This window comes from Chiloscyllium plagiosum, unplaced genomic scaffold (assembly GCF_037043375.1).
Source record: "Chiloscyllium plagiosum isolate Xiang-an unplaced genomic scaffold, Cpla_swu_hap1 HiC_scaffold_6, whole genome shotgun sequence".
In the NCBI taxonomy this organism is placed as follows: Eukaryota; Metazoa; Chordata; class Chondrichthyes; order Orectolobiformes; family Hemiscylliidae; genus Chiloscyllium; species Chiloscyllium plagiosum.
In genome coordinates this window covers 71417653-71443263 of record NW_028270144.1, presented here as the reverse complement: position 1 = coordinate 71443263, position 25611 = coordinate 71417653, and the positions used below count along the sequence as shown (strand labels likewise).

General features: G+C 42.6%; 1 protein-coding gene across 1 annotated transcript in view; it reads left to right on the top strand.

Annotated features, from left to right (window-relative positions):
- Nucleotides 1-11172: 11172 nt before the first annotated feature.
- creg2 (cellular repressor of E1A-stimulated genes 2) overlaps nucleotides 11173-25611 on the top strand; it is a 46649-nt gene continuing 32210 nt past the window's right edge. The window contains exon 1 of the mRNA XM_043691711.2: nucleotides 11173-11760. Within this exon, the coding sequence (XP_043547646.1) occupies nucleotides 11317-11760 (444 nt within the window). The 5' untranslated portion in view covers nucleotides 11173-11316. The remainder of the gene's footprint in view (nucleotides 11761-25611) is intronic.

The following is a 25611-nucleotide window of genomic DNA, read 5'->3' as shown; positions in this document are numbered from 1 at the left end:
ACTGGTTGTAAAATTCAATTGTAGTGTGATCATTGCTACCTGAGGATGCCTTCACTCTGAGGATATTAATTAATCTTGTCACATTACAGTATAACCTGCTCTCTGGTCAGCTCCAAAACATGCTACTCTGAAAAATTATCTTGAAAGCATTCAATGAACTCTTCATCCAAGTTACTGCTCAGATTCGTCCACTTTATACATAGCTTGAAGTCATACATAAATATTGCCATCCTTTTATCACACTTAATATTTCTTCTTCTATACTTTTTCCAACATTATGATTAAAGTCAGGAAGCCTGTAGACACAACTACTAGTGAGTTACTTTAGTTATTTCTCACCACTACCAAGACCAATGCTATATCCTGTCCTCGTGAAAATCAAAGTAATCTCTAACTATTACACAAATGCTATCCTTGATTAACAGCACTACCCGTCTCCCTTTACCTAACCTTCTATTCTTCATTTTATGTCTCTCAATATTCAGAACCCAATTCTTGTCATCCTACAACCAGGTCTCCGTAATGGCTATCAGATCATATTTGTTTACTTCGGTATGTGCTTATGAGTTTTAATTAATTTATGTTTTTCATTTATTTATGTTAATAAGGATTTAACAGTTGTGTTAAATTACTGACACCCGTAGAATCATATCCAGCAAAAGATAAGGTGTTCAGTACAGGAGAAGAGAAAAATAAATTTTCTGTTCTAAAATGTTTTCCAGTTGGAACAAATCATTTAGTTATTATCTATTTTCAATTTGATCATTTAGTTGCCACATGATTTCACCATCACATTCTTCCACCTGCCCGTTTCCATAAAGTGTGTATTGTCACTCTTCCATTCCAATTACAGTTGGGACCCATTTTGCTAACCGAGAAGACTGAACTTGAATCAGGCAACAACCAGCCCTATCCAGTGATGAGCTTATTTAAATCCTGAAAGAGATAAGTACACAAAAGAAATACTATTGAGGTTTCAGAGAAATTACAATGCAGATTTCCTTGATATGAGGAAAGCAAAAAGAAATTACTTTTTTAAAAATGAAGCATTTTTCATCAGAGTAGCAGATGATAGTCTGATGTAATAAAAATATTTAATGTCCTGAAAGATTGTACATGGTAGATGGCGGCAGACTTGCATTAGCAATTGAGATGTCTGGAATGAAGGGCGACAAATACAGGTTCAAATGTCAGGGATTTAGGACAGAACGCAAGCAAAATGAATGCAAGGGAGCTGACAAATAGCAGCAGAAGCCGAAAACATGCAAATAATTAATAATAAATTTGATAAGTAGATAAATGAAAAGGGATGGAAAAATATAGAATCTCTTTCAGTGGGGTGGGGAAAAATACCACATCTTACACGTCGCCTGTAAGAACTGTAACTAGAGGTTAATGAGACTAGGTTTATTTATTCATATGAAGATGACAAAACCCACTTGCATTTATGTAGCACTACTGCAAACAAACAATGACTGGACTGTTTCTATGTAACTTGTGTTTCCCTATGTATGAGTCTATCGTACACGAGGCAGATAAGTATCCAGAATTAACCTACATTTCCAGTGAAATGAGTTATGAAGTGTGACACAAAAAATAATGAATTCCTCTTCTCATTCCTTTATCTTTGTACACTCAACCAAGTTGATTTTATTTCCCCTTCTATGTAGATGGGAACCCAAGTTTACCTAAATTACTTCACCCACTCCAATATCTGAGAAAGTACAAGAGCAAAGATAATCACCTGCAGAGTTCCTTCCCAAGACCACATACGAACTTGCATATATGTCACTATCCCTTCATTGTCACAGTCAAAATTATAGAATCTTCTACCTAATACCATCATGTGAGAGCCATCACCATGAAGGAAACCAAAATACTGCAGATTCTGGAAATCTGAAGCAACAACAGAAAATGGTGGAGACCCTCTGCAGATCTGGCAGCATTTGTGGAGCAAGAAATATTTCATATCTGAAGAAGAGTCATATTAGACTTTAAATTATTATGGTGATTTAATATAAATAAATAAACAACTTAAAGGTCAGAGCAATTCAAGAGGACAGTTCACCACCACTGTCTCAGTAGAATGAGTTCAGCAGGTGATGGTGGATGGTCAGTTCCTCCCTACAGGAAATGGTATTGTTAGTGAGCGGGGGAAAATGGGGACAGAGGCCATTAGCAAAGGACAAAGAAAAGGAACAGAACACTAGGATTTGTGATTAGAAAGCTGTGATGATGGTGAGAGGATCATGGGGGATTGGAGTAGGCATATAATTGCTGGGAATCTAGCCAGACTGAGTGCAGCACCTCTGACCTGGAGAAGTTTCATGGAGAGACAGAGAAAGTGAGACAAAGGGACAGAAGCCAAAGTTGGAGCAGAGTTTCCAGATGTTGGGACAGTATTGAAGAACCAAGGTCATGAATAAAGCAGGCCAAAACCATTGATGATGGCTGAAAAACTGGAAATGATACTGATGTGAGCCAAACAAATGAAATGGGGGGAGGGTTTAGGAGAGGCTCACAAAGCAAAAGGGTATGACTGCATTACAACCCATCAATTTGGATAACAATAACCAGACTGACATAAGAGAGGGACAAGATATACAAATATTGATAAACAGCAGCAAATAGGTTCAAAAGGGCAAATATATGCTAAAAACGGAAAATAAGTGGCTCTTTACTTGAATACCTGTAGTATTCTGAACAAAATAAATGAAATAATTATACAAGTAGAGGTTAACGGATATGATCCTACAAAGAGATTTGTTAAAAAGAGATAAAAACATGGAACAAAATATTCTGAGGTACATGAGTTTTCGAAAGGAAAGAAAGGAAGTAAAGGATGGTGTGGTAGTTTTGTTAGTATGAGATGGAATAAATATAATACCTAGAAATGATCTTGGATCAGAATTTTGGGTGTCGGTTAGAAATAACACAGGAAGAACACATTGATGGAAGTAACCCATAAGTAGGCCTAACAGTAGCTATACTATAGGATAAAGAATATATAAGGTGATAATGAAGGTATGCAAAAAGGCAGTACATCAACCATGAGTGATATTAATCTTCATGTAGATTGAAAGTCAAATTGTTTCTAGAGCAACATATTGTGAATCCAACCACAAATCAGAGTAAAAGATCCCTTAGAAACAGTGACCATTTAGGAGTGAGAAGCTTGGGTCAGAAACAGCTGTGTTGAATTTAAATTTGGGTAATTTCAAAGGAATGACAAAGATTGCTGGAATTGAACTGGGAAGAGAGTTTAGCAAGAATGGCTGAAGAACAATGGCAGACTTTTAAGAAAATAGTTTATAACTCATCCCAGTGAGAAAGAAGGATTCTAGGAAGGGGATAAGCTAGCCATGGTTAACCAGGAAACTTAAGAATAACACCAATTTGAAAGAAAAAAAATCATGTGCAAAAGATTAGTGACAAGACAGAGGGTTGGGAAAGTTTTAAAAACCAGAAGAAGACCAAAAGAAAATAAAGAGGGTGAAAATAAACTTTGAGTGAAACTTCCAAGTAATATCAAGATAGACAGCAAGAGAATCTCTACATTTATAGAAAGGAAGAGAGAAGCCAAAGTGAACAGAGGCCCCTTGAAGAATGAGACTGGAAAAATAATAATATGAAAGCAGCAAATAACAGAGGAATTGAATAAATACGTTGCATCGGTCTTCACAATAGAAGACAATAATAGCATTCCAAAAATACTAAATAATTAAAGGGCAAAAGGGGGAGCAGAAATAAATACAACAGTGGCATGGTGGCTCAGTGGTTAGCACTGAGCCTCACACCGCAGTCCAAAGATGTGCAGGTTAGGAGGATTGGCCATGGTAAATGAAGGGTTATGGGAATAGGATAAAGGCTGGATTTAAGTGGGATTCTCTTCAGAGAGTAGGCGCTGACTTGATGGGGTGAATGGCAACTTTCCATATTGTGGGATTCAATAACTAATTCTAGGTAAACTAATGGGACTAAAAGCAAATGAATTCCCTGGACCTAAGGGATGCATCCATATTAAAGAAAAGAGTTTACTGAGATAGAGCACGCACTTATAATAAACCTCCAAGATTCCTTAGATTCTGGAAAAGTGGCAGAAGATTGGAAATCTGTCATTGTAACACACTTATTTAAAAAAGGAACGAGATAAAGAACACATAACTAAAGATCAGTTAGCTTAACATATATTACTGGGAAAATTACAGTTTATTATTAAGGATGTATTAGCAGAACACTTAAAAATATACATAACATAATCATGCAAATTCAGTATGGCTTCATGAAAGAGCTATCATTCCTGACAAATTTATTCAATTCTTTGAGGAGGTAACAGTCAACATAGATAAAGGGGAAATCAGTGGAAGTAACATATTTAGATTTCCAGAAGGTGTTTCATAAGGATATTAGATAAGTGCCCATGGTGTTCGGGGGTTGTATATTAGCATGCCTAGAGGATTGGCGAACTGATAGAAGGCAGAGAGTAAGATAAGGAATGCATTCTCTGGACAATTTAATTTGATTTAATTTATTATTGTCACACGTACCTAGCTGCAGTGAAAAGTTTTGTTTTGCATGTAGTACAGGCAGATCATACCATACAAATATCATAGGGTGATTGGACAGAGTGAGGAAACAACATTGCGGCTGCAAAGAAAGTGCACAAAAATAAAGATCAACATTAGATTTGAATTTTGAGGGTTCCATTCAAGAGACTAATAGTAGTGTAGAAGTTGTTCTTGAACCTGTTAGTAAATGTGTTTAAGCTTTTGTAACTTCTGCCTGACAGAAGAGCTTGAAAGAGATTATAAACAGGGTGGGAGGGGTCTTTGATGATATTGGCTGTCTTTCTGCAGCAATGAGAGTGTAGGTGGAATCAATGGATGGAACATTGGCTTGCGTGATGGGCTGAGCTGCGTTCACAACCTTCTATAGTTTCTTACAGTCTTGGACAGAGCAGTTGCTATACCAAGCCAAGATGCATCTAGATAGAATGCTTTCTTTGGTGCAACTGTAATAGTTGGTGAGGATCCTTATGGACATGCCGAATTTCATTAGCCTCCTGAGGAAGAAGAGGCATTGTTGTGCTTTATTGACCGTTGCATCAACGTGGGTAGTCCATGACAGATTGTTGGTGATCATCATGCCTAGAACTTGATGGTTTCAACTATCTCCACCTCAGCTCCATTGATGTAGATTAGGGTGTTCCCTCCTCCTCACTTCCTGAGGTCGATGATTAGCTGTTTTGTTTTGCTGACGTTGAGGGAGAGATTATCTTTGCACCACATCGCTAAGCACTATATTTCTTTCTTATATTCTCTCTCATCATTGTTTGATAACTGGCCTACAATGGTGGTATCTTCAGCGAATTTGTAGATGGAGTTCGGATGAAATTTGGTCACACAGTCATGAGAATACAGGAAGTACAATAGGGGGCTGAGTACACATCCTTATGGAGCACTGGTGTTAAGGACTGTCATGGAGGAGGATGGCAATCTGTAATAGGGGATGCCACAGGGATCAGTGTTGGGACCATTATTTATAATTATTATTTATAATGTATATTAATGACTTGGACAAGGGAAGCGAATATACTCTAGCCAAGTTTCTGAATGACACAAAAAGATAGGAAGATAAGAGGAGAGGAAGACACACAAAGAATCTACAGAAGGGTATACACAGGGAAAGTGAGTGATAAAAAAACTGGGCAGATGGAATATAATGTAGGAAAATGTGAGGTTGTGCACTTTAACAGGAAGAATAGTCGAGCTGAGTATGATTTAAATGGAGAAAGATTGCAAAACACTGTATTTCAAAGAGATTTGGGAGTTCTTCTGCATGAATCATAATAAGCTAGCATACAGCAAACAGTATGGAAAACCATTTGAATGCTGGCCTTTATTTCAAAGAGAATGGAGTATAAGAATATAGATGTCTTGCTATAACTGTACAAGGCACCAGTCAGATAACATCTAATATGCCGCGAACAGTTTTGGTTCCCTTATTTAAAAGGTGCTATATTGGCATGTGAGGCAGTTTTATGAGGAGAGTTGAGCATATTGGGCCTGTATTCATTAGAGTTCAAAAATTATGAAGAGACTTTATTTTGAAACATGCATAATTCTTTGGGCGCTTAACAGAGTAAATGCAGAAAGTTTGCATCCTCTCTCATGAGAATCTAGGACCAGAGGGCATAATTGCACCCAGATAGGACAGAGATGAGGAGGATTCCTTCTCTCAGACGACAGTAAATCTGTAGAATTTGTGAAATCACAGAGGTTGATTTGTTAAGTATAATCAAGCCTGAGATAGACAGATATTTAATCAATGGAATCAAGGGTTGTGGGGAAATAGCAAGAAAGTGGAGTTGAGAATTATTAGATTAGCCATGATCTCATTGAATAGTGATGCAGATTTGATGGGCTGAATGGGCAATTTTCTGTTCCAACTTCTGGTCTTCGAGGAGTAGGAGACCTAGGTGAACATTTGGGCAAAACTCCTGAGTTTGGGAATGACAAGGAGAGGAAAAATCCCCATTATGTCTGGGTAGTGAGGTTAATGGTTTTGCATGGTCACAGAAAGTTAGTAGTAGAAGTTCCTCCAACCGATCCTGGTAGCTGACTGATTAGAGGTTAAGAGTTAAGCTCCACAATGATATTCTGAAGTATCTGTAACATTGGACAAATATCCACTGTAAATGGTTAATTCTTCTAACTTATGCTTTTCCGTTCATATTTTTAAAGGTTTGTTGTCAGTACAATAAAGAATTCATCTTTTGTAATCCTTGTGCAGTGGATGTGCTTAAATTGCCTGTTACATAAGGGCGGACAATAAATGTGGTGTTGCTTGCTTTGCCATACCAGAGATATGAAGTTTGCAAACATCAATAGTGAAGCTTTAGACACCATTTCCTCATTTAATTTAAGCCGACAATGAAAATCTACTGACACTAAGTCATGTAAGATGTATACACCAGAACAGAAGCATGGCTGGAAGCCTTTTCTCGCCTTATCTCCTAATATGACGCAAATAACATCAAATGGTGAAAAAGTTAATCCAATAATTTAAATTTTTTTCAGGAAATTTGGTACTAATCAGCCCCTTGGGTTGCTTGCTAGATGACAAATGGCTGTGTGTAATGAAAAGAAAGCTTCTTTAATAGCTCTTAATTTTTGGAGCAGTTGAGAGGCCCGACAATTAATTTGACATTATTACTTATAGACTGACGATTCCACAACAAGCTGCCAGAATCTGTGAGAAAAATTTAGTGTATATGCATTTAGTATGGGGGAATGTGTGAGAATTTGCCCTTATTTTCTGATAGGCACATAATAACAATGGTTTTCAAACTGAGGTCTCAGACTTCGCTGAAGTTCCACACAATAGTGTGGAAGTACCTTACGGGGTACAGCTCACCTTACAGGTAGCTGTCTCAGTGATCCAAACCAAGAAGTAAGGTGCAGACTGCAATACAACATGGGCAATGCTCAACGATTTGGCTGGTTCAGGGGAATGTATATACTGGAGCACTGACAGCAGCACAAAGATCCATACATGTCACATTTTTAAACTATTTCACAGGAGGTAGGTGTTACTGACTGGACTAACCTTTATTGCCAGCCCATCCCTGACTGCCCTTGCAAAAGTAATAGTGATCCGTCTTCTTGGAATGAACTTCTTGAGGACGTGGTGGTTGTGGGCACAGTAACAATGTTTAAAAGACACTCAGACAAGTACATGAATAGAAAAGGTTTGGAGGAATATGGGCCAGGAGCAGGCAGGTGGGACTAGTTTAATTTGGGAATATGTTCGTCATGGACTGGTTGGACTGAGGGTTCTGTTTCTGTGCTGTATCACTCCTTGACTATAACTGCTGCAGAAAATGGTGGGTCAGTAAACCCTCATTGCTGTTAGAATGGGAGTTCCAGATATTTGAGACAGCAAAAGTGAAGTAAATTAATCTTTCGGTAAAAATATCTCTTGTCTTAAATGTTAGATGGATTGTCCATGCTACATTGCCCTGTAGTGTCCATGGAGATAGGGTAGGGGAGCTGGGTCTGGGTAGGTTGATGTAAACTCAATGGGTCGAATGGCCTCTTTCCACACTGGAGGGATTCTATGAACATCACTCCAGGCCTTCCTTCTGGTGGCACAGAGAATCAAGCTGAACTTTGGAAGCATTGAAAGAAAACAACATATCAACTTCCAAATATTGCTATGAGCTGCTTTTTAGTTTTAATTACATAGAGTCAGAGAGATGTATAGCATGGAAACTCGTCCATACCGACCATATATCCCAACCCAATCTTCTCCCACCTGCCAGCACCTGGCCCATATCTCTCCAAACCCTTTCTATTCATATACTCATCCAGATGCCTTTTAAATGTTGCAATTATACTAGCCTCCACCGCTTCCTCTGGCAGCTCATTCCATACACGTACCACCCTCTGTGTGAAAAGGTTGCCCCTTAAGTCTCTTTTATATCTTTCCCCTCTCACCATAAACCTATGCTCTCTAGTTCTGCACTCCCCACTCCAGGGAAGACACTTTGCCTATCTATCCCATCCATGCCCCTCATGATTTTATAAACCTCTATAAGGTCACCCCTCAGCCTCCGATGCTCCAGGGAAAACAACTCCAGCCTATTCAACCTCTCCTATAGTTCAAATCCTCCAACCCTGACAACATCCTTGTAAATCTTTTCTGAACTCTTTATGTTTCACAACATCCTTCCGATAAGAAGGAGACCAGAATTGCACACAACATTCCAAAAGTGGCTGAACCAATGTCCTGTACAGCCACAACATGACCTCCGAACTCCTGTACTAAATGCTCTGACCGATAAAGGAAAGCATCCCATATGCCTTCTTCACTATCCTATCTACCTGCAACTCCACTTTCAAGAAGCTATGAACCTGCACTCCAAGGTCTCTTTGTTCAGCAACACTCCCTAGGACCTTACCATTTAAGTGTATAAGTCCTGCTAAGATTTGCTTTCCCAAAATGCAACACCTCGCATTTATCTAAATTAAACTCCACCTGCCACTTCTCAGCCCATTGGCCCATCTGATCAAGATCCTGTTGCATTCTGAGGTAACCTTCTTCGCTGTCCACTACACCTCCAATTTTGGTGTTATCTGCAAACTTACTAACTATGCCTCTTATGCTCACATCCAATCATTTATATAAATGACAAAAAGTAGTGGACCCAGCACCAATCCTTGTGGCACTCCACTGGTCACAGGCCTCCAGTGTGAAAAATAACCCTCCACCACCACCCTCTGTCTCTACCTTTGAGCCAGTTCTGTATCCAAATGGCTGGTTCTCCCTGTATTCCATGAAATCTAACTTTACTAACCAGCCACCCACCCACCCCCCACCTTACTAGTTTAAATCCTCCCAAGCAGCTCTGGCAAATCTCCCTGCCAGTATATTTGTCCTCTTCCAATTCAGGTGCAATCCGTCCTTCTTGTACAGGTCACTTCTACCCCAAAAGAGATTCCAATGATCCAAAAATGTGAAACCTTCTCCCGTACACAAGCTCCTCAGCCATGCATTCATCTGCTCTATCCTTCAATTCTTGCCCCTACTAGCTCGTAGCACTGGGAGTAATCCAGATATTACTACTCTCGAGGACCTCCTTTGTAAATTCCTGCCTAACTCTCTATAATCTCCCTTCAAAATCTTATCCTTTTCCCTTCCTATGTCATTGGTTCCAATGTGGACAATGACCTCCTGCTGGTCCCTTTCCCCCTTGAGAACATTCTGCACCCTCTCTGAGACATCCTTGATCCTAGCGCAATGAAGACAACATACCATTCTGATTTTTCTCCGCTGGCCACAGAAACGTCAGTCTGTGCCTCAGGCTAGAGAGTCCCCTAACACAAATGATCTCTTGGAACTCAATGTACTCCTTATTGCATTAGAGCCAGTCTTGATACCAGAAACTTTGCTGTTTGTGCTATGTTCCCCTGAGAGTCCATCACCACTTACATTTTCCAAAACAGCATTCCTGTTTGAAATGGGGATTGCCACAGAAGATTCCATGCATTACCTGCCTACCTCTCTTATCTTTCCTGCAGTTAACCCATCTACGTGATTGTATCTGCAACTTTTCTCCCTTCCTATAATTGCCAACCATCACATCCCCTTGCTCTTGTAAATTCCTCATTGCCTCTAACTCTCTCTCCAATTGATCCATTCAATCTGATAGGATTTGCAACCAACAGCATTTATTGCTGATATAATCATCAGTAACCCATAAACTCTCCCTCAACTCCCACATCTAACAAAAAGAGCATATCACTCTACTAAAGGCTATTTTTGCTTCTTCCAATCTACAGGCCCAGAAAATAGCACCATTTTGTTCCTCTACAAAACATTGCTCCAGGCTAACTTAATATTTATGGCTTATATTTTTAACAAAACATATAATCAAGAAAGAACCCACTCTATACACTACTGCAGACTTTCTGTAAGGTCACACTTAAAAATATTAACATCTGTTTCTGTGCTGTGACCTCTCCCAAACAGGTTCCTTTAAGATTAGTTGTGAATTTCACTGTTTGTTAATTTTCCCAGACACACTCTGATGTCCAGTGATACATGAATTCAAACAGCAAAGGCAGTAATTGCGTAGGTTCACCTCTGTGTCAGTTAGCAATGTGGGTTTCTTTCTCTCTCCTGCACTGATGTAACCATGTGCTGCTTTTGTCTGTTCCTCTCCCTTTTGAAAGTGCTGTTTTTACTTTTTTTTTCACCAAAGTTCCCAAACAAGGCAACAGCATATATAATAGTAATTGCTGCTCCTGGAATTCGAGGAAATCACCTCCAACACCTCAAAAAAGGAGCAGCTTGTTACAGCCAGAAATTTTTTCCCCGTCCTCCAATATATTTGCAAATATTAAATATTAGGGGGAATGTATCCCCGTTTGTGAAAGAAGTGCCCTTGCCTCCATTTCCTTTGCAGAAACCTGCAATTTTACAAGACGGTGAGTAATTTTGATGCAAAATGAATTGTTTTATGTCAAGATCGGAAATCGAAAATATAACAGGGGTACAGGTTTACCAGGTAGTTTTCCCAAACAATGCTTTCCCCTTTTATTCGAAACTGGCCGGTTTGGAAGCTCGGATACTGTTCATGGATTGAAAGATACCCAGAGTGGAAGAAGGTTTGGCCTTGCCAGCAGATGGTGCTGCTTTGAATGTCAGTGCAGGCTGTGTTCTTCAGACTGTTTTGTTGAAAGACTGTTTACATGCAAACATCCAGGCGCCTTGGTGAGTGAGCTGATCTGCTTTGCTGAGGGGGGGTGAGCCATGGCAATGCTGCTGTCGCTCTCCTCCCTTGCCTTCCTGCTGGGTTACCTAGTGCATTGCAGCCGCGGGTATGTGATCGTCAACTCTGTGTCCTGGGCGGTCACCAACCAGGAGGAAGCAGTGTCCGCCGAGGTGGACGAGGAGGTCGAGGTGGACGTGATGCCCAACCGCCTGTTCGAGAGCAGCAGCAGCATCTGGAAAGCCTCCTACCCCGCCGCTGTCTACCAGGAGCAGGATGGGAACTCCAGGGCCGAGCTCCCCAGTCCTAAAGAGGTCCTCAGCTTCCCCTCCAGGATGTTTTCTTACCGCAGGGAAGGGCTGAGTGCGAAGGGGCCGGAGCAGGTTGCCACCGAGCAGCCCCAGCGGGAAAAAGCGCGCACCGCCCGCTCCATGGTCCACTCCAGCAACTGGGGCTTTTTGGCTACCCTCTCCACCCTGGATAAGGTACAGCAGCTACATCTTTGCACCTTTAATATGGGGGCAGCTTTTACCCTGAATGCATAGGTTCCAGAGTGACATGTGCTAGGCAGAGCAGTGACTACCTGTACCAGGAATTAGTGTAATAACTTTGCAGTAATGTTCCCTCTCGGGAAGCACTCATTAGAGGAGTTATGTTAGTGCTAGAGCAGAGGGTTGCTATACTGGATAGTATGTCCCAGGCGCCAAATGCTACGACTGCTAGTGTTTCAAAACGCACACAATATATCTGGAGTCAGAAACACAATGCAACACTATTAAATTTGCACAGTACCAAATTTAGGAAGAGCAATTGGAAGGGATTGGAGAAATTTCAAGAAAGGGGTTTAATGTATGTTAAGTGGACAGAACAGTGGCAAATTAAATTTAATGCAAGCTTTGTAAAGTGCTACATGTAGAAACAAAAAAAAGACAACATTTGTATTCCTTGAATAATTTAAGAGAGCTAAGGATGAAGTTAACAGATACCTCGAAGCATTGACAGATCCCTTATACTCCAGTGGCAACACACCACCTGCCCAGCCATTTCCTTTCTATCTAGTAAATTAATGTGGATATAAAATATTTTTAAAGTGAATTTCTTTACACTTTAGCTGCAATAATGCCTCCTGCTTTAAACCACTCAAACGAGTCACGGGAGAAATATCCAACAATCACCAAATTGTTTTCCTGTGACTCCACACTTCAATTCTGAGAGGTAGAAACAGGGTGAAGGGATTCTCTGCCATTGGTTTATATCTCCTGCTGCTGCTGCCCTTCTTACACAAGTCCCCTCTTTGTGAAGTTGCTGTCCTTGCTTTCACACATTGTTCAAAAATATGCTGTCCCTGCTCTCTCTCGTTCTGTTTAGGAATCTGCTGTCCCTGCTCTCTCTCGTGCTACTTAGGAAACTGGTCTCACCACTCTCATACGTTCTTTGGGATTATCAGCCTCACGCTGTTTTAGGTGCTGGTGACTGTCTCTCGGTCCTCCTCTCTCTTTCTCTTTCAGGAAAGATGTGACGATTGCACTGGAGAAAGTACAAGAGGAGATTTATAAGCATGTTGTCTGTGTTTTCATTATAAGGAAAAATTGGATAGGCTAAATTGGATAAGATATTTTTCTTTAGAACAGAGGAGGCTGTGGGTAGAACTAACTGAAGGGTCTAAAATTGAGAGGTCTAAATGGAGTGTATTGGAAGACCCAATCCCTTGGACGGTGGGTCCATAACCAGAAGGCATGTAATTATATTCAGAAGCAGGAGGTTTTGGTTGAGGGGAATATTGAGGATGGTGATGAAGGCGGCACTGCCTGAAAGGCTGGTGGAGAAGCCCTCAAAGTATTTGGAAATACACTAGAAATACCTGTAATTTATAAGATTATGGACCAAGAACTGGAAATTGGGATAAGGCTGGATGGCTTTGTTTCAGTTGTTGTGGACTCAAGGGGCTGAATGGCCTCCTTCCATCCTACAAATTTCTAAAATTCTGTACGTTGATGACCCCCATGCTCCACGTAGTCAGGCTGTGTGAAATTCAGGAATCTCTGATTATGATGTGTGCCATGCTCTAGTCCCTTTACTGCCAGTGCCAACTGGCCCAATGTAAAATATACTTGAAATTGGGGCAGCACGGTGGCTCAGTGGTTAGCACTGCTGTCTCATAGTCCCAGGGACCTGGGTTCGATTCCAACCTTGGGCAGCTGTCTACATGGAGTTTGCATATTCTCTTTGTGTCTGCGTGAGTTTCCTCCAGGTGTTCCGATTTCCTGCCACAATCCAAAGATGTGCAGGTTAGGTGAACTGGCCATGCTAAATTGCCCTTACCGTTCATAGATGTGTAGGTTAGGTACATTAGTCAGGGGTAAATGTAGAGTAATGGGGAATGGGTTTAGGTGGGATTCTCTTCGGCGGGTGGGTATAGACTTGTTGGGCCGAAGGGCCTGTTTCCACATTGTAAGGATCGTAATTCAGAAGTGACCTCTAGGTCCTTTTGTATATTTACACTGTCAAACATCTTACCACTTAAAAAGTACTCTGCACATCTGTTTCTTTTACCAAAGTGGATAACCTCACATTTTTCTATATAATGTTCCGTTGGCTTTATTCACCCAGTCTACATGCATTGTCTTTCTGTAGTGTCGTGGTTATCACGTTTGCTACACACGCGAATGGTTCCCCGGTTGGAATCCAGGCAGCAGCAGCAGTTGCTTGCATTGGTGGTTCAGTGGTGGAATTCTCTCCCACCATGTGGGAGGCCTGGGTTCGAGTCCTAGCCAGTGCATGGCACTCCTTCCCTTCTTGGGGAGGCACAGTGTCTCAGTGGTTAGTGCTGCTGCCTCACAGTGCCAGGGATCTGGGTTTGATTCTGCCCTTGGCTGACTATGCGGAATTTGCACATTCTCCCTATGTCTATGTGGGTGTGCTCCAGTTTCCTCCCACAATTCAAAGATGCATAGGTTCAGTGGATCAGTCATGCTGAGTTTCTCATAGTATCCCAGGGGTGTGCAAGCTGGGTGGATTGGCAGTGGGAAATGCAGGGAGAAGATGTGAGGGGTGTGGGAATGGTTCCGAGTGAGACGCTGTTCGGAGGGTCAGTGTGGACTTGATGGGCTGAATGGCCTGCTTCCAAGCTATAGAGATTCGATGATTCTATATGCAGATTGAAGTCACCCATAATACCAATGCCGTATGAACAATTTTTAAGAAAATGGCTGCTGCTGGCAAACGTCATGCTGGGTTCCCCTTGCCCACTGACTCAGGGTCATTCTGCGCCTGTCCTCTGTCAAATGCTGCTACCATTTCACAGACCTGTTCCACAAACACTCACTCGTGAAACTGAGATCTGTAGTCACAGGTTGTTGGTGTCTATGGCAACAAATCTGCCAGAAATATTTCTTGTGCCACCTGGACACAGTCGCAACAGTCATTGGTGCCAGTTCTTTCTCTTTCTCTCTCTCTCTCTCTCTCTCTCTCTCTCTTTCTCTGTCCGTCTCTCTCCCCAAGCTGCAGGGAAATGTACTGCAGAAAGATCAGGTTTAGGACAGGCCACACCATTCTCTCCTTTTCTTACTGGGCACATGAATACAGTGCACTTCTCACTCCCTAAAGTAACTGTTGTACACTCATCACTGGCTCATTCAGCTTTCCAGCATCTATACTAAAAACAGGTTGGCCCAGGGAAATTGCATGTCCCAGCTATCACTGAGTGCATGTCCTTTTCCATTGGGTACAAATACTAATTTTGCTGTGTTCCCACCCATCTGAGGCAGTGTTAAGGAGTTCAACTCTTTCCTTCCAAAGATTTTGCTCAAAATGTAACTCTGATTGGTACGATTCCTGCCTACCTTGGATCACATCCCTAAATTGTTAGCCAATAAAAGAGTGGTTACAATGACCATTCCTGTTAAAAGTCCTTCAAGACGTGGTGTCTCACTGCTAGGTATTGTACACCTCTGTTGGAACCCAGTACCTGAGTGTGGTGGAGTGCCAGCAGAGGCCTGAGTACTGATTATGAATAGATTCCCTTTAGTGTGGAAACAGGCCTTTCAGCCTAACAAGTCCATACTGACCCTCCAAAGAGTAACCCACGCAGACCCATTTCCTTCTGACTAATGTACCTAACACTATGGGCAATAGCATGGCCAATTCATCTGACCTGCACATCTTTGGACTGTGGGAGGAAACCAGAGCACCCAGAGCAAACCCACACAGACACAGGGAGAATGTGCAAACTCCACACAGACAGTTGCCCAAGGCTGGAATCGAACCTGGGACTCTGGTGCTGCAAGGCAGCATGCTAACCACCGAGCCACCGTGCCACCCATGCATTGGTCCAGATCTGTTGTCAGTGTCAAAGAGAGCACAACCAAGGCTAAATGCTATTTAAACTGTCCACTTTTCATTTTATGCTGGAGTGTTTGCCTCTTCTGCAGCCAGCTACTGAGGGATTCCTGAAATGGTACAGTTCTTGAGCTCTTCAGTGATGCCACGTGCCCTTTTTGTGTCATGATACTGAAAGTCTGTCTTCTGGTCGCTGATGTACACTCTTTCAAATGTGAAATGTCACCTCTGAAACTCCACAACCTCACCCAGTGACACTGTAAACCAGTGAAGATTAAGTTAGAACATTAAGGGATGATTTGATTGAAATCTTCAAGGTATTATCAGGAAAAGACAGCGTAGACAAAGATAAACTATTTCCATTAACTAGGGATTCTAAAACCATGGGGCACAGTCTGAGAATTAGCGCCAAACTGTTCAGAAGAGAAATCAGGAAGCAGAGGTATTAAGGGATATGGGCTGAAGGTAGGTATATGGAGTTAGGCCACAAACCAATCATGATCTCATTGGATGGCAGGACAGGCTGGAGGGACGGAATGGTCAACTCATGTTCCTTTGTTCTTATGGTACAGGGTTAACAATATCCTGGAAGAGGGGAGGGAATGTAGGGACTGGGTACAGGGTCAACAATATCCTGGGGTGGGAGGGATCGTAGGGACTGGGTACAGGGTCAACAATATCCTGGGAGAGGGGTGAGAATGCAGGGACTGGGTACAGGGTCAACATTATCCCAGGATGGGAGGGATCACAGGGACTGGGTGCAGGGTTAACATTATCCCCGGGGAGGATGGTAATATGGAGACTGGGTACAGAGTTAACATTGCTGTAGATGCTGTACTGCCTTGACACTCCAACTGATTTAGAATCAGGTTAGTTTTTCATCATTCCTGAAACCCTCTGAAGTAAACCTTTGAAAAGGCCAAAGTAAGCACAAAGCAAATAATCTAAGTCTCCATGACTCTGGCTATCTGATCCCATCAGAATCATGGAGCAATCTGGGCATCTGGCAAACGCCACCAATCAGATTTTTAACCGACCTTGTAAATTCTGGGTTAAGCCCCATTGGCACCTCCTCAGCACCTTGATGCACATCAGCTTTAGTTGAGTAAGAGGCCTCTCCTCTATTTGGGCCTGGAGTTTGGGATCTACTGAGGAGTAGCATTCGAGGGCAGATTGCTATTGAGCTCCTATTATTTTCCCCAAGAATGGAGCTCCACATTTCTGGCCAGGATTGAATACTTGATCTCTTCAGAAATGTGGAGCGGGGGAAGAGGAATGAGCTATACCTCTTTTTTTATTGGTAAGTCTTCATTCATTCATTAATGCAGTGAAGCCCTTTGGGACACTCAAACAGCTTTTCAATGGGTTAGTGAAAGTGAGTGAACTAGGGTGCTAACTAGTGGAGTGGTAGGATGGGGAGTTTGGGTTAGGGGATTTCTTTTTGGAGCAGAGTGAAGGTTGTAGGCCGGTCAGGGGAGATGTCAGAGACTCAGGAGAAGCAGTGGGAGGTCTGAGAACTGCAGGGAGTCAGAACAGAGGCCAGAGCCTCAGGATGGTGAGGGGGAAGTCAGGAGTTTGGGGTCTGGATCTAGTAGGGAATTAGGTGGGGTTATGAGGGTCCTTAAGGGTAGTTGGAGAGTCAGGTGATTGACAGAAAGCTGGGAAAGCCAGGAAGCAGAGGGAGAGATGGATTAGAAAGAGGCCAGAGGGTTTAGGAAAGATGGAAGTGAGGGAGCAATGGGATGTTTGACAAGTCAGGATAGCCAGGAGTAATGCTGATTAGATTACTTACAGTGTGGAAACAGGCCCTTCGGCCCAACAAGTCCACACCGCCCCGCCGAAGCGCAACCCACCCATACCCCTACATCTACCCCTTACCTAACACTACGGGCAATTTAGCATGGCCAATTCACCTGACCTGCACATCTTTGGACTGTGGGAGGAAACAGGAGCACCTGGAGGAAACCCACGCAGACACGGGGAGAATGTGCAAACTCCATACAGTCAGTCGTCTGAGGCGGGAATTGAACCTGGGTCTCTGGCGCTGTGAGGCAGCAGTGCTAACCACTGTGCCACCGTGCCGCTGGTGGGATAATCAGTGGGATTCAGGGTTAGTGGGTCACTTATATAGTTCCTCAAGTGTTAGACATGGTTTTAATGTGTCTTTCCTGGATAACTATTCTGGTAAGTAAGTCAGTTCGCTCCCAAATCTCTCACACGAACTCATGGTCCCGAATTGGAATTTACATTTCCTGGGCAACTCCTGTGAAATTGGTCCGTCGAGACAACTGTGCAGCTCATCTCATGTCTCTGGAAATGCATCTGGTGTCTCACTATCTGTAGACCAGGGGATTTAGGTCATTGTGTTCGGAATTTGACTAAACATTCCTTATAAGTCCAAGAAAAAAATTGGGTAGAATTTACGATAGTGCACTCTGATTGTAATTTCTCTAAAAGAAAGTGAATTGTTAACCAGATAACTGGCTACAGTTTGATGGAAGATTTGATGTTTAATAAATCAAAATGAATAACAGGTTTGTAACCAATGCAGAGGAAAATCTAATAATGTTTTGGAAATGAGTATATATCTGAATTTTTATTGATACTTATCCTAGTTGTTTTTCTTTTAATACAATTTGTAACTGGTAAATGTTTCAAATGTTATTTTCAGACACTATCCTGTTTTGAGCCGCCCCATGTTTTACTAACTGCTGGATTGAAATAAAGATCTGCCAGGCCTCTTATTATGTTTCATATCTGGCCACATGGAGGAGCACAAGAGCAAGCAAGGGTACTTAGTCCAGAATAAAAATAGAAATCATTGGGAAAATGATGTTTGGGCCCATGGGTGCTGAGGAGGGAGAAAGTAAACAGACAGGCATTACATCTTCTGTGGTTGCACGGGAAGGTGCCATGGGGCTGTGGAGGGGTGTTGGGATTGAAGTAAGAGTGGACCAGGATGTCCCAGAGGGAACAGTCCCTGAGGACGGCTGACAAGGGAGGAGAGAGGAATATGTGTCTGGTGGTGGCATCTTGCTGGAGGTGACAGAAATGATGGTTAATGATCCTCTGGGTGTGGATGCTGGTGGGATGCTAGGTGAAGACAAAGGGGTCCATATCACTGTTGCAGGAGGGAAGTGAAGGGTTGAGGGCCGAAGTGCAGGAGGTGGGTTGGACCTGACTGAGGGCCCTGTCAATAGTGGTGCTTGGTTGAGGAAGAAGGTGGGCATTTTGGAGGCTGCCCGTCGAAGTAGGCATCATCAGAACAGAGGCGACGGAAACTGAGGAACTGGGAGAATGGAGTAGAGTCTTTATTGGAAGCAGGGTGTGAGGATGTGTCATCAAGGCAACTGAGAGTCAGTGGATTTGTCATGGATATTGGTGGCCAGCCTATCCCCAGAAATGGAAATAGAGATATCGAGGAAGGAAAGGGAGGAATCAGAGATGGACCAGGTGAAAGTAAGAGCGGGTTGGAAATGGAAATCAAAATCGATAAATTTTTTTTCAATTCCGGACAAGAAAGGGAAGCAGCATAGATTATATCATTGATATACCAGAGAAAGAGTTGTGGGTGGCGGCTGGAATAGGAGTGGAACAAGGAATGTTCTATGTAGCCCACAAAGAGACGGTCGTATCTCGGGTCCTTGTGGGTACCCAAGGCCACCCTCCCTCACGAAGAAAATGAGACAAGTTAAAAGTTGTTCAGGAGGGTGGTGGTGGGTGGGGACAGTTCAGGTCTTTGTTCCAGAGCCCTGAGTGCATCCAGGTGAGGGACGGATATGTTGTAAAGGGATTGCACATCCATGGTAAAGAGGAGGCAACTGGAGCCCGCAAACTGGAAATTCTGAAACTGGCGTCAAGTGTCAGAGGAATCATGAATGTAAGTGGGGGTGGGGGACTGGACCAGGGGAGAAAAGACCAAGTCAAAATAGGAGGAGATAGGTTCTGTGTGGCAAGAGCAGACAGAAACAATGGGTCTGCCCAGGGAGTCCTGTTTGCGGATTTTGGGAAGGAGGTAGAAGCGAGTGTGCGGGGTTGGGGGATTGTCAGCTTGGAGGCAGTGTTGGCGAGGTTACCAGATGAAGTGAGATTGGTGACTGAACTTGACACAATGGACTAATGGTCCATTGGGGGTTATAATCCAGGGGGAGATAGGAGGAGGTATCTGAGGGCTGGCACTCAACAATATTGAAGTTGGTCCACCAGACTATAACAGCACCAACCTTAGGTAGGCTTAATAACAAAGTCAGGGTTAGATCTGAGGGCACAAAGTGGAAGGGCAGTTTGGAATGGGTAAGGGGGGGGGAATCAGAGAAATTAAGGTGACCAATTTCACGTCAACAGTTCTCAGTGAACAGGTCAAGTGCAGGTAAAAGGCCAAAGGGAGAGGTCCAGGTAGGGGGAGAGTGTTGGAGCTGGGCAAAGGGGTCTGTGGGATGGGGAGAGGATTCATGTTCAAAGAAATTGGTACAGAGGCGAAGACAACAGAAGAAGAGTTCACCGTCATGTTTGGCAGCATCTGTGAAGACAAGTCAGAATTAAAGTTTTGGATTGAGTGACTCTTTCTCAGAACTGATGATAGTGAAGAAAATGTCAGTTTATGTGCAGCATAGAGGGTGGGGAGAGGGGATAAGGAGTAAACAATAGGTGGAGATAGAGCCCAAAGAGGGGGACGCACAATTGGACATGCAATTCATGCAGTCTCGTCTACCACATTCGCTGCTCTCAAAGTGGTCTCTTCTACATTGGAACAACAAAGCGTACATTGGGTCACCGTTTCGCAGAACATCTGCGTTCTGTCCACTAAAAAGACCCTGAGTTTCCAGTTGCCTGCCATTTCAACACGTCACCCTGTTCCTGACCAACGTCTCTGTCTTAGACTTGCTGCAGTGCTCCAGCGAAGCTCAGCACAAGTTGGCAGAACACCACCTCATTTTCTGCTTGGGGACCCTGCGGCCGCTTGGACTCAATATCGAGTTCAATAACTTTAGGGCTTGAGCACTCCCATGTCCTTACACCTACCCCTACACGGCAGGCCTTGTTATCACATGGACTGTTATTGCTCATAGCCCATTATTAGGAGAAAATGAGGACTGCAGATGCTGGAAATCAGAGTCGAGAGTGTGGTGCTGGAAAAGCACAGCAGGTCAGGCAGCATCCGAGGAGCAATTATTAGCCACTAACATTCCCATTAACAGTTATTCAGGCTCCTAGCCAGATCGGTATCCACTCCTTTGTTTGTACAAATGTTCTCTGTCTTTGGGCTCTATCTCCACCTATCGTTCACTCCTTGCCCCCTGCCCCCACCCTACCTTCTGCATATAAACTGATATTTTCCGAGCTATGTCAGTTCTGAGGAAGGGTCACTGGATCCGAAATGTTAACTCTGATTTCTTCCCACAGATGCTGCCAAACACGCTGAGCTTTCACAGCAATTTCTAGTTTTGTTTCTGATTTTCAGCATCCACAGTTCTTTCAGTTTGTGTTGACTCCAAACTTTGAGCTCACAACATGGAGTATTGGAGTGGATAATTAGTAAAAATAGAGAGCATGGATCTGATCTGTGCAGATTCCAACTTTTTTACACACCACGTGTTAATCCATAGTCATGCAGTGAGTAACTTCAAACAAGTATCAACATTTTAGAAATATATTTCATGTGGAAAGAATTTTTGATTGTGACTTTTTGATTAACAGTAATACTTAGCTATCTGTGCTTTCTCCCCATGGATTTCAGCTCCAATAATTTTAACAGAATTCTTTGTGAGATTTGCCTACTTTATCCTTTCACAAGATGTGGGCATTACTGCTAAAATCAGCATTTGTTGCCAATCCCTATTTGCCCCTGAATTGCTTGCCATTTCAAGTGTAGTGAAAAGTCAACTACATTACTGTGGATCAAGAATCACATGTAGGCCAGATCAGCTAAGGATGGCAAATTTCCTCCTCTACAAGACATCAGTGAACTGGATTGGTTTTTATGATAATTTATGACAATTGTCATTGTCACTGTAGCTGAGGTTAGCTTTATGTTCCAGTTTTACTGATGAAATGCAATTGCATCATTAGTGAGATTTGACCATACATCCCCGGACCATTAGCCTAAGCCTCTGGATTATGAGCTCACCAACACTACCACTATGTCACAGTCTTATGCAAGGGTAAGAACATTGGTACATCCAGTTACATTTCAGTTCTTGCTGCAGTGTTTATTCAGCTCTTGATGCTGTTAATTATAACCTTGGACAGCTCACTTCTGTGGAGCATGATTCAAGTATCAGTGGGATGCAGTGCTGAGGGAACGTTTACTTCTATAATTTGCACTCTGTGAAGAGTCCAACAATCACTTTTTGGATTATTTTTCCGTTGAACAGTGCTTTGTGGAATATTGTAATTAGTTATGCAAATTACTACATCCAACTTCAATCCCACATACTAATATCCATATGAAAACCAGGTCCCAGTAATAGCTTGACCCTACTATTTCATAGCTTTCAATGGTTGGTGACATGAGTTAATTGAATATTCTAGAATAAAAAATGCTTTCCTTTTTGCATCATGCAATTTATTGTACTGAAGATTAATGGATTGGTGGTATCTTATTTGTGCACATTTTTATGTTCTGCAAGTAATTTATTAAATATACTTTACAGCACCATGACCACTGTAAGCTTGAACATTTTGTCAAAACTTGGATACTAACCAAGGCTACATACTTGAAGGAACACAATAATTAATCACCCATGTAGATAATCATCGCAGTCAATTATTAGACATCCAATTACATTTGATTGTACAAAAGCATGATGCACAACTAGTTATCACAAAAACATAAGATAAAATGGCTTAAAAGGTCATTGTTATGCAGAACTGTATGGTGACTAACTTAGAATTGCTGAATATCACCTGTAACGAGTTTGATCATTGTTAGAAAAAAGAATTGGCTCCTGACGAATGCAACTAAAATAATTTTCCACTCAAAAATCCTTGTGCTCTTTCATAGACTGTTATTGACTGTACATAATCCACTGTTTTTCCCCTGATTATCATCATAAATCATGTTTAACAGTTATCAGCTGTGAATGTATTTCTTATATTCCTACTGTAGATCCCAATTTCAATGGAACTGCCCAGTTACCAAAATATTTCAGGGTTATTTATATTAATCTGCACATTTGCAGTTTATTTTAGTGACTGATTTTATGACCCATGTTGTCTGTCAAAGTTGATAGAGTAACACTAGACTTTGCTTTTAAGCGCTAGTATTAAACCCGGCACAATGTTTTTCTCTCAATTTCTACACCTTCACTTCTCTCCTGAGGCGAATTATGGTTCAACAGTTCACTTGTGATCTTAGACATATTGGCAAGATTTTCCACTCTGGGGACATTACATCTGAGCCTGATCATGTACTTAATTTACTGTACTTGAGTGTATTTCCCTAGTCTTCAAATTGGTCTCAGAAAGGCAGATTTTTTTCTTTAATTTTCCTTGTATTCAGGTTCTTAAGTTCTCCCATTTATTTTCCCTTACCTACACAGCATGCAAGAGAGTTACATAAGATGAAGGGACACAGGTTACAAGAGGTAGTAATCACATTTAAAAACCGAGACTCAGTTTGTTTGGTCTCTCGGAAGAATACAAAGGCATTTTACTCATATGTGAGGAGTAAGGGAATGATCAGGGAGAAGGTAGGGCCGATCAGGGATAGTGGTGGGAACTTGTGTGTAGAGTCTGAGCAGATAGGGGAAGCCCTAAATGAGTTTTTTTGCTTTGGTTTTCACCAAGGAAAGGGAACTTGTTGTGAATGAAAACTTAGAGGAGCTGGGATACAGTCTTGACCAGATCAAGATTGATGAAGTTGATGAGCTGGAAATTTTGGAAAACATTAAAATTGATAAGTCCCCAGGGCCAGACCAGATTTACCCTAGGTTGCACCAGGAAGCAAGAAAGGAGGTTGCTAAGCCCCCTGACAAGGATATTTGCCTCCTCACTCTCCACAAGAGTTGTACCGAAGGATTGGAAGGTGGCGAATGTTGTTCCTCTTTTCAAGAAGGGCAATAGGGAAATCCCTGGCAATTACAGACAAGTCAGTCTTACGTCTGTGGTCAGCAAAGTGTTTTAGATTTTTATATTACATTACAGTGTGGAAACAGGCCCTTCGGCCCAACAAGTCCACACCGACCCGCCAAAGCGCAATCCACCCATACCCCTACATTTACTCCTTACCTAACACTACGGGCAATTTATCATGGCCAATTCACCTGACCCGCATATCTTTGTGATTGTGGGAGGAAACCGGAGCACCCGGAGGAAACCCACGCAGAACGTGCAAACTCCACACAGACAGTCGCCTGAGGCGGGAATTGAACCCGGGTCTCCGGCGCTGTGAGGCAACAGTGCTAACCACTGTGCCACCGTGCCACCCAAGTTTTGGTAAGAATTCTGAGGGATAGGATTTATGACTATTTGGCAAAGCATAGTGTGATTAAAGGCAGTCAGCATGGCTTTGTGAGGGGCAGGTCATGCCTCACAAATCTTATTGAATTTTTTGAGGAGGCGTCAAGACAGGTCGACGACGGTCGAGCAGTGGATGTGGTACATATGGACTTCAGCAAGGCATTTGATAGGGTTCCCCATGGTAGACTCATTCATAAAGTCAGGAAGTATGGGATACAGGGAGATTTGGCTATCTGGATTCAGAATTGGCTGGCTGACAGAAGGCAAAGAGTGTTTGTAGATGGAAAGTATTCTGCCTGGAGGTCAGTGTTGAGTGGGGTCCCGCAGGGCTCTGTTCTTGGGCCTCTGCTCTTTGTAGTTTTTATAAATGACTTGGATGAGGAGATTCAGGGGTGGGTTTGTAAATTTGCAGATGACACAAACGTTGGAGGTGCCGTCGATAGTATAGAGGGCTACGGCAGGCTGCAGCGCAACATAGACAGGAGAAATGGCAGATGGCGTTCAACCTGGATAAATGTGAAGTGATGCATTTTGGAAGGTCGAACTCGAATGCTGAATATAGGATTAAAGACAGGATTCTTGGCAGTGTGGAGGAACAGAGGGATCTGGGTGTGCAAGTACATAGATCCCTCAAAGTTGCCAGCCAAGTGGATAGGGTTGTTAAGAAAGCATATGGTGTTTTGGCTTTCAATAACAGGGGAATCGAGTTTAAGAGCCACGAGATTTTGCTACAGCTCTACAAGTTCTTGGTGAGACCACACTTGGAATATTGTGTCCAGTTCTGGTCACCCTACTATAGGAAAGATACAGAGGCTTTGGAGAGAGTGCAAAGAAGGTTTACCAGGATGCTGCTTGGACTGGAGGCCTTGCCGTATGAAGAAAGGTTGAATAAACTCGGACTTTTCTCTCTGGAGAGAAGGAAGAATAGAGGAGACCTGATTGAGGTGTACAAAATAATGAGTGGAATAGATAGAGTCAATAGCCAGAGACTTTTCCCCAGGGCAGGATTGACTGGTTTGAGGAATCATAGTTTGAAGATATTAGGAGGAAGGTATAAAGGAGAAGTCAGAGGTAGGTTCTTTACGCAGAGAGTTGTGAATGCATGGAATGTGTTGCCAGCAGTGGCGGTGGAAGCAGAGTCATTGGGGACATTTAAGCGACTGCTGGACATGCACAGGGATAGCGGTGAGTTGAGGAGTGCGTAGGTTAAGTTACTATATTTTACATTAGGATTAAACCTCGGCATAACATCGTGGGCCAAGGGCCTGTTCTGTGCTGTACTTTTCTATGTTCTATGTTCTAATAGTGTGTCTGGAAGCTGACTGTCATACTAGGTAGATCAGACAGCTGCAGCTGCCTCGAAGAAGACCTCTCTACGTACCTGGTGGATATGCATTGATAATGGCTATGATTGTCACCATTACCCTCGAAAGTTGTTGTTAGGGACATTTGAACGGTCTTCTAGTGCATTGTGTATGAAATCAAACAAGACAATATTTTGTCAAATGTGCATATTCATCTCCTTATTAATCACAATC